Genomic DNA, 18,560 nt, shown 5'->3' with positions numbered 1-18,560 from the left:
CACATAATTGTTGCATCCCCTTTTAAAAATAAATGTGCTTAAAAGGTCAGCGATGGCATAGAAGAAACATTTTTAGGTTCTACAAAGAATCATTCAGTCAAAAGTTCTTAAACAAATCATTAAAAAAATATTTTCCACTACAAAGAATCGTTTGTGATACAGATAGGTTCTTCAGATGTTAAAGGTTAACGCCCAAAAATTTTCTTCTATGGCATCGTGCAGTATATTTACTTTTAAGTATGTACTTTATGTACAGCCAAATTGGTTTCTTTAAGGTTTCACTATAAGCAATACTGTATGCAGCAAAGCGGCTGACTTTGAAACCAAGTTTACATGACTCTGTCTTTTTTTATTTTTCAAACATGTGCTCAATTAAAAGTGTGGGGGGGGGGGGGGGGTCATGTATGGGACAGATAAAAACCGTAAAGCCATATTTTCTTAATCCCTTTGATCATTCACAAACTGAACATGATGTTAAAACAATCACCACGCTCAAAGAATGATGGCCTATTAACAACACAAATGGCAGCCTGATCTCACGAATTTCCGTAGAATAGTCATAGAATTTTTAGCTCATTTTTCCGTGGCACTATATCACGGATCTCCACATTTTTCCGTGGCCCTGCCACGGACTCTTTTTTTGTGGTATTCTCACGGATTGGTTACTCAACTGTTTTGTCCTATTTTCTTACCATTGTCACTTCGGTTTAGGATAAGATTTACATAAAATGACATTCTTACCCAAACCCAACTCTAACCCCAATGCCAGGCGACAATTGTTTAAAGTTTAGAAAATATAAAAGAATAAATCAGAAAAAAATAGTATAAACCAATAAAGTGACATACTAAAGCAAACACCAAATCGAACCCTAAAAATCGAAGCGACAATGGTTTGAAAATAGTAAACAGCAGTTTTACTGAGATCCGTGAGAATGCCACGGAAAAATTAGCACAAAATTCTGTGACTATCCCACTGATGAAAGTAGTCTGGATGGAGTCAGTTGTGTTTTATTTACCAAATGTATCAATAGATGTTTCTTGTGATGTGTTTTAGGACAAATAATATAAAAAGAAATTAGATAATTGTTTACATATAGAGTAAAGAGCAAATAAAATTGTGTGGATTGCACTGCTCCGAAAGTTTGATTTTGGAAGAATTTGATAAGAAATGTTGATGGCTAATTATTGATGGCATAATTTCATATATTGCCAAATGAGACTACAGTCTAAGACAATGTTGAGCTCTCATCTGATACACAAATTAAATGTTAACTTACTGTGGTCATTTTCTCAGGATTCTCAGCATTCAGTTTAAAAGTCTCCATTAACTCTCAGTTTAATCTCATTGTGCTCTTGAAAAAAATCTTAAATATTAAACAGACACTATATCTTAAAAGCTATTTTCTTTCTTTTAATGTAGGTCAGCAAAAGCATGCAGTGTGAATGAGAAAGTACTGTATGTGAGAAACAGAAAGAAAATAAATAGAGAAAAACACATTTACCCAACATTTATTTATCTACAGTCATCAAAGCATCGTTAGAGGCAGAGTCAGAATGGACTCTCCAGCATTATCATCTCAAAGTATTTACCCTGTATATCATTTATTCAACAGTAGATATTTGTGTCCAGATAACTGATGAGAGTATAAGCATAACTACAGGCTCTATAAGAGACCATGTCTGATGCCACGAGTCACAGGAATGAGAGATTATGCCCATGGGCCGATTCGGACAGACGGGCTGGTTCCCATATTGCACCAGGGTGCAAGAAAGCTGTTTTTTGTCACCACAGAGCAGCGCAGCTGTGTACCACACACACACACACAGTTCCTAGACCTGCTTTAGGGCATGCACTGGGAAAAGATGGTCTGTTGCTATCTTTAAACTTCAGATCATTAGATTGTGACTATATTCAATGGCTAATAAAACACAGCTGAATTGATTAATCTACTGTCTGATGTCTGAGGTCTGGGCTATAAACAGAGCTGCTCATTTGACCTGAACAACATTTTTAGTTGAAATCAGTGTGGTAAGATGAGTTCGTAAAGGATTAAAGAGTATAAGGTATAAAATCAAGGAGATCATTTTCCCATGACAGCAACAGAGAATATCTTAAAATGACCCCAACACTATTTATATTTGAGCACTTCAGGGCACATTTAGGATTTCTTTTCTAAATTTGCATATTGTATGAACCACAACCCCTGGTATGAAGGATTTACATCCCTTGTGTTTTTAATATCAGACAGATTAACCTGATTATCAGCATGTGGGACACAAAATAAAACAGACATGAGCTGTCATAGCTGGTTTTTACATTACTTTAAAGACATTTGAAGATATTATATTATATTATATTATATTATATTATATTATATTATATTATATTATATTATATTATATTATATTATATTATATTATATTATATTATTCCGCATAGAATGGTCTGGTAGAATGGGATTGTAATTTTTATGTAATTATTTGAGTATAAAAGAGATAATGAGAAGGAGGGACAGAAAGTCAGAAATCATCTGTTATTTCATCTGTGGAGATTTTCTCATTTCGTTTTACAATTTATAATTTCAGCGTATTGCGTTTTACTGCTGTATCCTAAAAAGCACATTTTTGCGAAATCAGTTTTATGGTGTAAAACGTAGGGTGAAGAGCAGTAAAAGTTAAATATTGAACTTTAATTTATCAGCGTATTTTTTGATGCTTTGCTGTGGGGACAGTAACTTTAAATGGTTTGTGTGGATGACAGCACGTGCTTTAAATTTCAGTCAGTCTGTCATGGAAATTATTGTATTATAAAGTAGATTAACGTGTTTGGAACTAATAAAAATTGGCATAATAAATAAATAAATAAATAAATAAATAAATAAATAAATAAATAAATAAATAAATAAATAAATAAATAAATTTCATGATTAATTGCAGTAAATTATTATTAAGTATTATTATTAGTGTTAAGATCTGCTATGAATATATAGTTCTGCTCTAAACAAATTAATCCGAAAAACAACCACCGCATTTTATTGTGTGTGTCCATTTACTAACTAATATGCCGTTGTTAATAGACAACATATATCTAACAGCTAACTGATTCACCTTTTAATTTTGGGCTTAAATGGCAAGATCAATGGAAAACTGTTGTAATGATCTAATTAATTATGTCGAAATTAAAGGCGAGCGCAGAATCAATCTCACGCGTAAAGCCTCCATCTGCCTCCCTCTCAACATAAGAACTGAGAACCTTTAACTCTTTATTACACATCATACCGCTCATTTTCTGACAAACCTTTCATTGTACAATAATTGTTTAGATGTTTTCATATCACTTATACTACAATTTAGCATATTCAGACATTTAAAACCGAACTAGGTTATATTCTGCTCATGGCTTTCACTCAAATGTTTTGTGCAGGTAATAGAAATGAAAATATATATATTATAAAATCGAACGCAAATAAATGATGCTGAGACGTTATGTGCACCAACATTTGCTCATAAAGATCAAATATTAATATTGATTGGCATGCATGGCAAATTGTGATGATATAAAATGATATGATATGTGTGCTGTTACATTATTGAAATGAGCAAAAAGCAATGTTATCTTTGGATGAGGGGTTATCGTAAAATCTTAGAACAGCTCTCAAATGGACAAGCGCATAATAAAAACGGCATGCATAACAATAGCAGAATTTATTTGGAACAACGAAATTTTTATCTGTGTGGATGGTGTAGAGACAGACTCACTTCTAGTGTTGTATACATGAAGAGCAGGGTGCGTCTGATCTATTAGTGGCGTTGCCATGAGAACGGGAGGCTGAGAGAAGGAAGAAATATCTTTACCTCTGGGCTTCCTCAATGAGCTTCCTCAATGCTCACGAGAACGACGAGTAAGAGAAGAGGAAAGTAAAAACGAGAGATTCATCTTCGGGTTGTGAGCGGTTCCCTTCTGGTGTTTGGAGAGCTCAGAGTCTCCGCGCAGCGCCACAGTGAAGATGGATTACTCACTGTCAGTGCGCAAGGCCTTAATGAAATTAAGATCCAATATGTTTTATTTTTTTAAGATGTAACATTTCATATTAGTTTTTGGGGATTTTTAAACTTTTTGTTTGAAATAGGTGAAAAGATCAGAAATCGGCTATATAATACAATTTCATGTCAATTACAAAATATAGACAAACGAGTGAAATTTGTTTTTATGTATAACATGTTATATAATCATATTGTTTAGTTTTATCGCTTTTATGATAAATTATGTAATGATTTAACATTTAAGTGTTTTTAATAAGCACTTTTCGAGATCAGTCTGTCTGATGGCGCCATAAAGGCTCCGATGAATACACTCAAATATACAACACCTAAGTCTTAATATGATTTACAATGGCTGCTCAAATTCAGTGTGATTTTTTTCCAAGGGTGACAAAAACACTAACACTTAATTTTAGAAGTCTACAAAAAGCGCCAGAGACGCGGAGAGCACAAGGGCAGGGGGAAAGGCTGGGAGGGGGTCTTGCAGAAAAAAACCCAGCTTTGGGGAAGGTGTGCAACGGAGGGTGAAATTAGAGCCCGCAGTGCTACATATTGTACCAGAAGCTTCTCCAAAAACACCAGGAGAAAGAAAAATCATCCTCCAACCTAACTAGGAGGCAGACTAGCCGACTTGCCCCCTGCGCTCCACAGAGATCCGACAACACTGCATGGACATTTCAACTACTGCCGCTTTAGACACACGAATTATTTTCACATCAGACGTTTTTCATTTCTAAGAAATTTCAAATTTTTATTCCTAATTTTTAAGAAACTATTTAAATATTGTATGGAGCCATACTGTCTACATAAATATTTTAAATCAAATTATCTTTTCGAACTATACTATTACAAACTTTTCCATATTTCCATATTGACACCCAAGGTAAGGCATAATTGCACTTTTTAGCATCAGTAATTTAGTTTGTAGATTTTTTTATTTTATATTTTTACGCATCAGGTATATAAGAGAGAGTGCTTTAAATGTAATGCTGCTAGATGCGATTGCTCATTAAGATGTAAGATGTTTTCAACATACAAATACAAATCTTAGATTTCACTGTAAATAACAGACGTAACATTACATTTAATTATTAAAAATACCAATATGGTAAAATAAATTGCAGAAGTGGAATATTTTGGGTTGGGGACATTAAACATGCTTAAAGAATATCAATGCATTGTTGTAATCCCTGTAAGACGAATTCTTTTAAAAGCACTGACATATTTAATAATTCCCATCATTATCCAATGATAGATAAATAAATACTAAAACAAACACTTTTTGCAGTCTCAGGAGAGTATGGAGACGATACAGCGCCACCTACAGACAGTCTCTCGCACCCTGAGCCGAGCCAAACTTGCTCACCGGAGAGACACGCGCAGAAAATCAAAACAAGATGGTGTTTAAATCAAACCATAATCACACCATCGACCTCCCCATTAAAGATAAACTGGCGTCAGGGCGAGAAATGAGAGCTGCGCTTCACCATCAACCTGCTGATCTTGCATTATTTCTGAAGGCCACAGCTGCGCGCTTTTATATTTAAGCGTTATTATGGGATGTTTAGGGCTGAAGGTGACCATGTTAATTTAGTACAAATGCCCATTTTACGCATCTAATTAGCTCTGTGTCGTCATTACCACCCTTCGTTATAACTCACTGTTAAAATGGGAAAAATCACGCAACTGTTATTTTACTCCACGTCGGTTTAAAGGTCTCCAACAATTATCACAAAGAAAATGAAATGATTTGCTCATATCCTCGCCTAATTTCCACTAAACTCTCATTCATTTAGCTGCATTCAGCTCTTCCCTCCCCTTCTGGAGTGACAGGCACATCTGAGCGAATCACAAAGTGCTGGAATCTACTGCCTTTGTCTGATACACTCATCCAAAGAGGAGAAAGGGGGTCTGCGCAAAGGAGGGGGGCTGGAGCTTTTACAAACCAACACAACCGACCCAAGTCGTTCAGTCCCGGCCCGTGTGTACATGAAAACGTATCGCGTTATTATTAAAGGGGGGAAAGGCAGGTAGACACAGGAAACCCGCAGTCTCCGATGGTTCTGCTATCCGTCATCCATGCGCAGACCTGAACCACGGCATCCCTGCACCTGCTGAACGAAACCACCGGGATATAACAGATATTACAACCGAATGGACGGGACGAAAACTGGAAATCGACTTCTGAATGAATCATGCATGCTCAAAATATCTAAACAATTATTGCATTGAATGCAGTTTGTTCTGACCTAGAAGAACATGCGGTCATGACTGACACCTGACAAATCCTCCGTCCATTTGCACTGAGCGGACCGTTGCAACTTTCTGAAGTTTCCTCGTCCTCGGCTGGATTCACGTTACCTTTCCTCGTTTCTTACAGTTGTTATTCGTGTAAGAAAGACGAGACGGCGACTTCAGTTGATTTTCTGTCCTTTCTCTGTTATCAAATGGATATTCATTGTAAGGCAGACCCCTTCACCGCCATGCACCGTGAGTTTCCACAGGAGTTTATCTGAAGAATATATTTCTGCCAATTTAGATCATCACTTGAAAACGCCTTTATTAAGAGCTGAGCTCTAAGAAATATAAAACAGATAAAAACATACATTTTGCATTTAAAGAACAAATAGGCCTAACAATAATTATTAACATTAAATGTAAACAATAAAGAAGTCAATTAACAAGATGCATTTAAATGCATTTGACCAAAACATTGAAATAATGTATCACAAATACGAATTATATATGGTTATATATTTACGAAAACAATTGAAGCTTGGAAATATAATAAGGTGAAATTCGTTGTAAAGCTATAAGGAAGATTAAAATGTTCAAGCCGAAATTTTTTGCAATATTTACAATTTTAAAACGAAAAAAATAAAATAAAAATAAAATAGTCAATAATAATATTTGAACCGCAACATAGGCTAAAATTTTAAGGAAATTGTTTATGCAATGCTGTATTGATTTTTAAGTAAATTAAAACAACACTTTAAGAGTACGAAAAGATAAGATGAACAGCACAACGATATGTAATACGATCAAACATAACTGTTTAATTATTTAATCCGGGGGCATGAAAACAATAAATGCTCGTGTAATTTAATCGCTCACCTACGAGTAACAAACCCCACTATTGTCTCAGCAGGAATACATTATCAGGGTGGGAGTTTAATGTGTTTTACAAAAACAAATACAAATTAAAAATATATTAAAAATTCTCTATTATACTCCAAGAAAAATTCGCATGCTCCTTATAAAAACATTAGCCACTATATTATGTGTTGTAACGAATTGTTTGGAAAATACATCTATGCAATGGGGTTAAAACTACTTTTTGTTTGGTGACAGTACCACATTGGCCTAAATAAAGATGGGTACATATAGAAAATATGCTAATGCGCATAAGCTATATAGCATAATGCTATTGTATATATTCCACGTTTTTAACGAAAATAATGCAAATAAACATAATTTTTAACTTCTCGATTTGTATTCAGTGAGTTAATGTAAGTTAAAGGCAGTAATATACTATAATGTACTTTAATGATAATCCACTTCATGTTTCCCGTATTAAATAACGTACGGCCTGTATGTAATGTTATGGTTTGTGGTTTGGTGTTGTTGTCTCCGGTATAGGGCACGGGGGAGTGAACCAGCTGGGCGGGGTGTTCGTGAACGGCAGGCCTTTACCTGACGTCGTGCGCCAGAGAATCGTGGAGCTCGCGCATCAAGGGGTGAGACCCTGTGACATCTCGAGACAGCTGAGGGTCAGTCACGGCTGTGTCAGCAAAATCCTGGGCAGGTGAGACAAAAAACAACAATTCACTCAAAAAAAGCCCATGTACGAACAATGCATGTATAAATATTATGTCAACATGAGGTTATCATACTAGTAAATTGAAACTTTTCATATTTATCTGTTTATTACGATCCCCTCTCTAAGCTAAATATAAAATCCGTGTTAGGAACTTGATGTGCCTCCTGAGTAAATTCTAAGGCTGTTATTTTAAGAAAAATTTAATTATTATTAATGTTATTGTTGGCATTATTTTAATTTTGAATAGACTCATCTCCGCATGGAATCAGTAAAAATGGCAAAATATAAAATAAAATAATAATAGCTAGCTTTTATTTAACAGAACTGTGCCCACTTAAACCTGCTAATGGGAATTTGTTAGCAGCATCCGATTACTGGGCTTATTTCAATAAAAAGGTCACAAGATGTAAAATGCTAATGAGTTTGCACAGTCCTTGCTTATTAAACAGATTAAATACAAAAAAATGTTAAACATAATTGTTAATCCAAATCCATTTACCCTGTAAACTGATGTAAGATTTTAACGTAGCTGTTTGAGAGATGTTTTGCCTTTGCTGTAAGAGACTAATACGAGAATAGCTAAAACAGATGGGCTGTTAGCTCACAATATTACATCAGTATTCTAATCATATATGATAATGTCCGAATAATGCTGTTATGATCCGTGTAGTTTAGATTAAACATTTTCATGCATTTGTTAGCACGCAGCTGTTGTTTATTGGTTTTGGTCATGTTATGAATATCAGATGTTTCCTCAGGTATTATGAGACGGGCAGTATAAAACCAGGAGTTATCGGAGGATCCAAACCCAAAGTGGCCACGCCGAAAGTGGTGGATAAAATAGCGGATTATAAGAGACAAAATCCCACCATGTTTGCGTGGGAGATCCGTGATCGACTGCTGGCGGAGGGCATCTGTGACAATGACACGGTCCCAAGCGTTTCCTCCATAAACAGGTGAATTAACAACAACTATTGTACTCAACTAATGCACTTCGTTAACGACGTAAAGGTTGTGGGTTTGATTCACGCACTGATAAAATGCACATTGAATGCACTGGAAGTTATGGATAAATGCGTCTGCCAAATGCGTAAAAAACGTAAAAAATGACATACGTCTCCTCACTGGAATAATGCCTAAAAAAATAATAATTATGCATTATGTCAAGTATATAACAATATTTGGATATTATTAAAATAAAATTGATATATATTTTAACATTCTGTGTTAATAAGAGGAAAACATACATGGATGGAGACATTTTTTAGATCAAAATGTTTAGTAATTTTGTATAGAGGGTTTATGGCTTTGTGTTCTGTGGTTTTATGGTTGTAATTCAATCCTCTGCTGCAAACTAATGCAACAATGACAGTAGCTCTAAAATCTTATCAGACCGAGTAAAAACCGATCAATGAACAGTGATCAGACTGGCTAAAAGAGACACAGACCATCAATTACACTCTATAATGTTCTTCTTCTGCTCAGTTTATTTTAGGAAAATATAGAAAAACTAGGTCACGGTTTATAAGAATAAACGATTTAATTTATTAAAATGCCACGAAGATGCTTAAATGCTAAAAAAAAATGTGTGCAAAAATAACAGTTTTATGTACACAAATACAAATTGAAAACGAAATGCAATGAAATTAATTGTTTATGAATGTATCGGTTTCCCAGTTTATGATTTTCTCTCGCTGTAGTTTTTAAATTGCACATTTAGCGTTTTGACGTTTGTTGCTAATGTGCACTAAAATATATGGAATCTACAGTATGCACTATAATCTATAATCCAACATGATCCTATTTACATCCTTATAATTGGTTAAATTGTGATTTCGGCTGTGTGTTAGACCTGTGTGGAAAATCAAGAAGGTCAAAAGAAGCAGTGAGGCTGAACTTTGGTTAAGATTCACTCTTCCATAAAACCAGACTCTGCATTACATTTTAATGAGATGACGCCAAAGAATAGAAGAGCCCACACAAGAGAAGAGGAGGATAGAAAAAATTCATTTCATGCCTCGTGGTCGCCTAAAAAGGACCATTTGAACGTCTTTTGGCATGAACTTGTGAGATAAATTCAAAATGTAGGTTCATGTAATTACTGAAGTCCTTAAACGTCTATGAAATCTAATTGAATTCACTCTGGCTATTCTGAAACAAGAAAATATGACTTTGTTTATGAAGAAAATGAAAATATGAATGCATGGCAGTGTGATTAATTTTTAGACTGTATAGTTTAACTTTAATAAATAAAATGTATTTCTACTTTTCTATTTATCAGTATGTTGGTTTACTCATGCCTGAGGTCCTGTATGGAGAGAGAGAGAGAGATAGAGAGAGAGAGAGAGAGAGAGAGATTAGTATTAGTCATTATTCTTTTATTTTATTGCTATAACTTACTATTTTACTTTTAATTTTGCACTATATACCCTTTTATTTGCACTTTTATTTGCACTATTTGTACGCAGCCCAGCTGCAAATGCTTTGGCAATGCAAATGTACAGTTTGGTCATGCCAGTAAAGCACACTTAAATTGAAATTGAGAGAGAGAGTGAGAGACACACACACACAGAGAGAGAGAGAGAGAGAGAGAGAGAGAGAGAGAGAGAGACTTTAATCATTTGATAAGGCAAGAAACAAGCAATCTATTAAAGATAATCTATACTGCAATATGAAGTCCATTTCCACACTGTAAAAAAATACTTTGCTGCCTTAAAAATTTTTGTTGAATCAACTTGGATTTACAAGTCATTTCAACTTACTATTATTTATCTTGACTAGAGATGAGTTGTTATAACTACAGGTGAGTTGTTATAACTTATACAATTAAGTTGACTTTTCTCAACTATATTTTATAAGTTGTGACAACTCATCTCTGTTGACATGACTTGTAAATCTGAGTTAATTTAACAAAAACATTTAAGGCAGCATTTTTTAAGGAAGTATTTTTTTTACAGTGCATTGATTATATAAGAATAATTTCTTGAATTTTTAACTTCAAAACAACGTTTGTTGACTTATTAGCTAACATGTTGTGTAAAAGCAAAGAATCGGTCAACCACAAGCTTTCACAAAGTCTTATTCACTCATTTTATGTCACATCAAAGAAAAAAGATTTTATTTGCATAAACCGTAAGACTCCTAAAAGTGTTTCTTCAACATACGTTATTAAAATCCGACAAAACTGTCTCTACAACCAACAAGTGACGCACCAAAGCCAGCACTTAAAAAAACCTCCCCAATGGCGCTCAATATTATTGATTCACACGTAAAGTCATTTTAATATTTCTTTAGAGGATTTTCAGACACAGCCAAGATATTAATTCACTCTTCCAAATGACTTATTCAATAAGAGAAACATGGATTGTGGATAAAGTCTGCAGATTTATTCTCCCCAGGCCATGCAAAGGGTCAAACACTGGTTTAAAAGAGAGAAATGAAATATAATATTGATATGTTGTCACTGGTGGAAAACACGTTCTCTGTCTGATCTCTCTTACTCTGCCCTGAGGACACGTCTCTAAAGCTGAGTGTTATTTCAGCAGATATCAATATTACTAGCGCAGGCATTTTAATGGATTTATATATGTGCACTTTGAACAGGATGCACGCTCACAATGCGTGTTTGAAATATTTTTACAATCAATAATCTTCATGGGGCATGAAATAAAAAATATGTTATGGGAAACCTACGATACTGTATATCCTTACTGTCAAATGTCTCTTGACAGATGGCATCTTTCTCAAATTTTTCTACACAGCGATGGAGCTTTAATAAACAATTTGTACTTTTACTGACGAAGCTTGTGACCAGTCACATTATCTAAAATACACACCTATAGCAAGGTTCACCTATGTTTCGTCCCTCTATAATGTGTTTGTTTGCAGATGTCTGCTAAAAGAGAATAAGTGGCATTAGTGATGAATGGATCTAAAGTTAACAAATGAGCGTGACAGCGGGCTCTTTTCCCAAAGTGCCGCTCAGATTAACGGACTCAGATGCTGGCGTAAGCTTGTACACTGCACTGAGCAACTATTGCTTTCCTGTCACATATAATTTATAGCTTTCCATTTGCATCCCGGTACCCATGTGGCTAATTCAGAACTTTTTATCCTAGAGTCTAGATCAATAGAACCTCATCCACACTAGAACCGAGCCTAAGGCTCTCTTCAGGAACGAGAGAGAGGGAGAGAAAGCTGTAAGGATGATTATCGAGGTGAAATGTTGTGATTTCATGCTTTGTTTGCAAGATCACTGAAGGAAGAAGCAGCTCAGAGAGATTTTTACCTTAGAGGAACAAGCTAGCCAGTTTCTCGCTCGGCTAAAACTGATCTGCGATTATCTGTCTTGTTAGATCCTCCTGCTCTCAGACTTAGGTGATCTACTGTATAGGCTAAAACTGAGATTATCACAGACAGAAAGCTTTGGAGTTTTAAGTGTAAATGTGTTTACTCTTCAGAATCATCCGGACAAAGGTCCAGCAGCCGTTTCACCCCTCATCAGATGGGACGTCTCTCTCCACCCCAGGACACACTATGGGTAAGAACACATCATCATTAGGTCTAAAGGACATTTTTGGAGCTTTCTTGAAAAAAAAACTAAATTTTTTAGAGGCCAATGGCTGCAGGTCAATGCTAGATATAATCTGTGACTAAAGCCTTGTTCAGACCACCAGTGACTTTCTCGCTGTGTGTCACCAGCGTCTCTTTAAATGAAGCGTTTCTAAATCTGGTTGTCATAAACAAATGAGTACCATCCACTCCAGTAACTGACGAGAAAAGGATGATATGAACTCCACTCCCATTGGTAGTCGCTCCAAAAATCGCTCATCATTTACATAAAGTTTTACTTTTATTAATGCCCCATTCAGACCGCCAGCAATTAGCAATAGCATAGCAACGCAATCTCATTAATTTAAGTGGAAGCTTGACGAATTCCGGCGGCATGAGCGAAAGTTACCGTTAGCGACCGGATTGGCTTGTCGAGAAAGTTAATCTTCATCCTTCTCTCGTCAGTTACTGGAGTGGACGGTACTCATTTGTTTATGAAAAACAGATTTAGAAAGCCTCATTCAGACCACCAGCAACTTTCTCTCTTTTCTTTTTCAATGAAGCATTTCTAAATCTCCAGTAACTGACGAGAGAAGGAAGACATAAACTCCACTGCTTCGCTATCAGTGGTAGTCGCTCCAGAAAATCTACATTATTTGTATAAAGTTAAACTTTCTGAACTTTCTCGCTTCCCTGGACACGGCCATAGGCTCGACAAAGGTTACTTTCGCTCATGTTGCCACAACTCGGGAAGCTTTCTGGAAATGAATGAGATTGCGTTGCTCTGCTACTTCTTGCCGCTGTCTGTCTGAATGGGCCGTCATTGAAAGAGACAGGCAACATACAGTGAGAAAGTCACTGGTGGTCTGAACGAGGCATAAATTTATTGCGTTGCTAGACACGCCCATCCAGTCGCCAACGGTCACTTTCGCTTGTGTTGCCGAGCTTCCATTGAAATGAAGGAGATTGCGTTGCTCTGCTAGTCGTTGGCGGTCTAAATGGGGCGTCAGGCCGCTCACTACATTATTTTATGTTTTATTTAAGCTTCATGTTAAATCATGCAGGACTTATAATAAGGACGTTTTCACTTGGCAACTACCAACATAAACAGCTACAGATTGCTAAAATTAATATTTCTAAATAAATGTTACAGTATGTTTATTAAAAGCTTAAATATATAACCCAATGACAGCTACTGTATAAAGCATTACTGATGTTTATTATTTTCAACATATATAAACTAAGCCCTCAGCACTAGCATTAAGACATTATTGTAATTCTAGGAGATTCATTTTATCTTTGTGTACCTGTACGTGATGTAAGATGTAGTGACATCACATCACTCACCTGATACTGTACAGTATGTTGTCAGTCGATTTGTCCCCTCCCACATTGGTTTTGGGTCACAGGACTGTGCTTATTCTTGAACCCTAATATATCTTGGACATCACAGTGAATGTTGGCGATATAGGTTGCTATATAAACCATTGTTTCCAGTAATTTGACAGGAAGAGTTTTGATTTTCTATTCTGTCTCTTTCTTGGTCCATAGTTCCCAATACGGTATCCCCTCCTGTCTCCAGTTCTTCCAATGACCCCGTGGGATCTTACTCGATCAATGGGATTCTGGGTATTCCTCGCTCTAATGGAGAAAAGCGGAAAAGAGATACAGGTTAGTCTGCGGTTTTTCTTTCATTTACAACCTGCTGTAGAAAATTGTGCTTGACGTCATTATTTTGGGTTTGTATTTCTGATGCAGACCTGCATAGAACCAACATTACTATAAATTAGACTTTTATTTTGTTAATGATTAATTATTGTTATTATTATGGTCAGCCAAAATAGTTTGTTATTTAAATGTTATATATTATTATATATAATATTTACATTGATTATTATTGTATTAATTAATAATAAATGATTGCATTTATAATTTAAATGTATGATCAATTATTATATTTATTTTATACTTTATTATTATTATTCATAATAATAATTATTATTGTTCTTATTATAAGCAATAACTGAGCATGCAACATAAGTATCTGTATAAATCAAAATATGCTACCTGGCTCTCCATTCTATAGTTCAGTGTGCCAAATTGCAATAAATGATAACATCACATTAGGCTTTTTGTTTAAATCAACTTTCTGTTTTACCTAAAATATTTCATGCAGATTGCCCTTGAATGTGTAATGATGGGCTGCAGTACATATCAAGTGTGTGACCGAGAGCGTTTGATGTGCCGATGTGACCTCTGTTATTAATCCGCATCGCTGTGATTAAGAGAGCTTCAGTAATTACATGTCAAGATGATGTAGCCAACTAACAAACTCACTCAAACAAGAACGACAGTGTTGAGAGGACATTTAGCCCAGAGATCCCCACCCCGTCTTTATGGCTCTTGCTTTGACCGACAGCATGAAGTCTGATCCACCTTGAAGTTGATTGTGGCAAAGAACCACAAGTTTAGATCTGACCGATATGTTTAGTTCTGAGGAGTGAGTATTTTTTTATAGATGACACAAAAAGAAATAATTGAAATACAGCCACTAACCTGGCAAATTTTAGCTCATCTTTATTGTGGTGTTCGCAAGCTTGTGCCCTAAAAATCTAATATATATTTAAAGACTTATAATATAATGTTGGAGAAATATGATATATTTTTAATGGTTGCTTCTTATAAGGTGTTGAAACTACACACAAGACAACACAGTGACAAGCAATAAAAGCTCTCTTTTTCATGTAAATCTGTGTTTTGTCCTAACCAGCTGCAGCAAGCTACAAAATGTTTTTTCGGTTATATATACTCTATACTACATATTTAACACTTTTCTGTTTTCTTCATGTAAACCTGTTTTGAAACAATACAACTTCGAAAGAAGAACTACATCAATACATTTCTGTGGAGTCATTCAGATATAGAGTTGACCTGATCTCACGAATTTCCGTGGCATAGTCACGGAATTTTGTGCTCATTTTTCCGTGGCATTCTCACGGATGTCCGCATTTTTCCGTGGCCCTGCTACGGACTGTCTTTTTCCGTGGCATTCTCACAGATTGGTTACTCAACTGTTTTGTCCTATTTTCTTACCATTTTCGCTTCGGTTTAGGGTTAGATTTACATGAAATGACATCCCTACCCAAACCAAACTCTAACCCCAACCCCAGGCAACAATTGTTTAAAGTTTAGAAAATATAAAAGAATAAATCAGAAAAAATAGTATAAACCAATAGTTAAAGTGACATACTAACGCAAACACCAAATCTAACCCTAAACCGAAGCGAAAATGGTTTGAAAATAGTAAAAAGCAGTTGAGTAACCAAAACAGACAGTCCGTAGCAGGGCCACGGAAAATGCGGAGATCCGTGAGAATGCCACGGAAAAATGAGCACAAAATTCTGTGACTATCCCACGAAACTTTGTGAGATCATGTTGAGTTGACAGACAAATTGTTACTGAACACTTTGGGCTTGGTTAAAGTACCCTGATATAAAAACTAAATAAAGTAACACAGCTAAGAGCCATGCAGGTTACATACTTCTGTGAGTGCACAAGACATTCGAATTATGCTAACAGACAGCTTTCTTCAGGTAATAAAGACCTTGTAGTTTAAAGGGGTCATAGCGTGAAAATCAGACTTTTTCCATGTTTAAGTCCTATAATTGGGTCCCTAGTGCTTCTATCAACTTAGAAAATGTGATTAAGATCAACCCAGTAATTTTGTTTGGGTAAGTCATTTTCTGCAAGCATGTGAAAATTAGGTTGTTCAGATTTTGCCTGTTTTGTGAGGTAGGTAGCAAGGCGAATTACAATAATACCGCCCCTTTATCTGCAATATCCAACCACAGCACTGCCATTTAGTGCAGAGGGAAAAAAAGAAGAAATACTTTTAAGTTTGAATTACTACAAAGCACCATCATTGTGATCAGTGTTTGCATTTCATCAGCTCATTTGCATTTTAAATGACACACCCAAAACGGCACACTTTTGCTCAGGCCTCCAAATTATCAATTTTAACATGCTATAATAAATTAGCTGTGAAGTATTATGAGCTAAAACTTCACATACGCACTCTGGGGACACTTTCATATCTTAAAAAAATCTTATAATATGACCCCTTTAAACACATATGTTTATGGTCCTACAGTGGGGGTTAAAAACACATGTATTAACTCACTGTTTAATCTTTCAAACATGAAAATCTAAGATATTTTATACAGCTGTTACAACACACGGATGCTGTTGTTCTTGTGCTTGCAATCATTTGTGTTGCATTGCGATTCATTTTCTTGCTACCACACGCTGCAGGGCATCAGATGACATCAGCACAACATCAAAAGTCTGCTTGTGTGTGTGTTGTTCTCATATGATCCTCTTGATGGGTGGTCATTTTCTTGATTTGTCTGGGTGTTAAGGATGAAGAGAGGATGCTGATGAGGAGTGCAGTGTTTTTATGTATAACTTCACAAATGGTCATGTGATGCCTGAACACATGCACGCACGCAAGCGCACACACACATGCACGCACACATGCACGCACACACACGCACATGCACAGCTCTAAGACAGCAGACACCTGGAGTACAGAATAGATGCACTTTATCTTTGCCAGAGAAACCTGCAGCCACACAAACTCTCGCCAGTTTAAGATGCTTTAAACCAGCATCATCCCTCCAGCAACATCTAGTAAAAATAGAAAGTGAAACTCTGTAATGCCATAACGCATAAAATCTTAGATGCAAAGCATGTGCGAGATCATTGTCTAATGAAGGTGCTATGCCAGAAGAACTATTTTTGGAAGTATGGTTCCAAAAAGAACTTTAAATATCTGAAAAACCTTTCTGTTTCACAAAGATGGTTTGTAGTTAGTGAAAAAGTTCCCTTCATACTTTTTTATAATCTAAAGAAATTATTTTTTAGGAACCTGAATGTTTCCTCTATGGCATCGCTGTAACCTGTCACCTTTACTTTTAACTGTTAAAGTGCACTGGTTTTAGGAGCTGTGATCTATTTTATGGAGTAGCATGCAGAAAATAAATGCCAACCCAACAACTTTACATCACAAGTGTGTAGATGGTGCAGCACACTAGACATTCGCAGAGAAAACAACAACAGCAAGTATCTGATGTAATGTCACAGATGGGTGTTGTTGTGGCCCCGGTTGTGACGGCAGGCCCAGAGAGGTTGAGAGCTCTTGCGGGTCTTACAGTAAGTGTGCAGTCAGCATCGTCCTCCGACACGGCCCCATTACGAGCCGAGCAGAGAGATAATGCACCGTGACATGCGTTATGTACACGGCAAAGCTGAGAGAGCGGCCGCAGGGACACAGGTGTCACACCAGCCATTAATCTGACAGCGCTACTGTATTACTGCAAATTAAAAGTAGCATGATACAGAGAGAGAGAGAGAGGGAGAGAGAGAGAGAGAGAGAGAGAGACTTGGTATCCACATGGACCCTGGCTGTCTGAGCTGTGAAGCTGGAAGTGACATTTAAGAGAATTTGCAATTCCGCGGAGAAAAGCTATTACCACACAAATTAACATCTAACATCCACACCGAGCCCCTCCTCATCACGACCAACCCCTTCACAGCTGTCTGATAAGAGCAGACCATTAAAAAGATGAGAGCGATTTTACAGCGACCAACCCCAATAGCACACAGTTCTGCTCCAGTTTCAGCTGAGCGTTGGCTGTTTTTCTCGTAACATTAAACTGAGTGCTTGTGTTTATGCCGGACAACGTACATTTAATTTTTCGCTGTAAAAAATACACCTTGCAATAATTATTGTCATAAACATTTATGAACATTATGGATGAGATTGTTTTCTCCAAGACATGCTGATGTGGCTTAACAATGTTGTATAGAGATAATTCTGTTTATCGAGCAACAATTTCATAACATTGCTTGTCACCAAACCTACGACTTATTAAACAATCCAAAATACTATGCATGTATTTTTATAGGGTAGCACAAGTATGCAGATTGGGAAAGAGCTTTAGTGTTTTTTAACCTCATATTATTAGTCAGTCTCTCTCTCTCTCTCTCTCTCTCTCATGGGGTCAAGCCCTATAGGTGTGAATTCTGTGGTGTTATCTGCTTTGATAAAGCTTGTTCCCTCGTTACTTCAGTCTTAATACTGACTCAC

At 36.2% G+C, this 18,560-nt stretch overlaps 1 protein-coding gene across 4 annotated transcripts in view; it reads left to right on the top strand.

Annotated features, from left to right (window-relative positions):
* The first annotated feature begins 5,487 nt into the window (after positions 1-5,487).
* The window catches only part of pax2b (paired box 2b), a 33,361-nt gene continuing 20,288 nt past the window's right edge, over positions 5,488-18,560 (top strand). The window contains exons 1-5 of one of the 4 annotated variants that reach the window (XM_055176578.2): positions 5,488-6,531; positions 7,681-7,846; positions 8,620-8,817; positions 12,322-12,401; positions 13,964-14,083. In XM_055176578.2, coding sequence (XP_055032553.2) covers positions 6,489-6,531; positions 7,681-7,846; positions 8,620-8,817; positions 12,322-12,401; positions 13,964-14,083 — 607 coding nt within the window. In that variant the 5' untranslated portion in view covers positions 5,488-6,488. The remainder of the gene's footprint in view (positions 6,532-7,680; positions 7,847-8,619; positions 8,818-12,321; positions 12,402-13,963; positions 14,084-18,560) is intronic. The other 3 variants (XM_055176577.2, XM_055176575.2, XM_055176576.2) reach the window with 3 other exon arrangements.

Source organism: Misgurnus anguillicaudatus, chromosome 4, assembly GCF_027580225.2.
Source record: "Misgurnus anguillicaudatus chromosome 4, ASM2758022v2, whole genome shotgun sequence".
Taxonomy (NCBI): Eukaryota; Metazoa; Chordata; class Actinopteri; order Cypriniformes; family Cobitidae; genus Misgurnus; species Misgurnus anguillicaudatus.
This window is presented reverse-complemented; position numbering and strand designations above follow the sequence as displayed.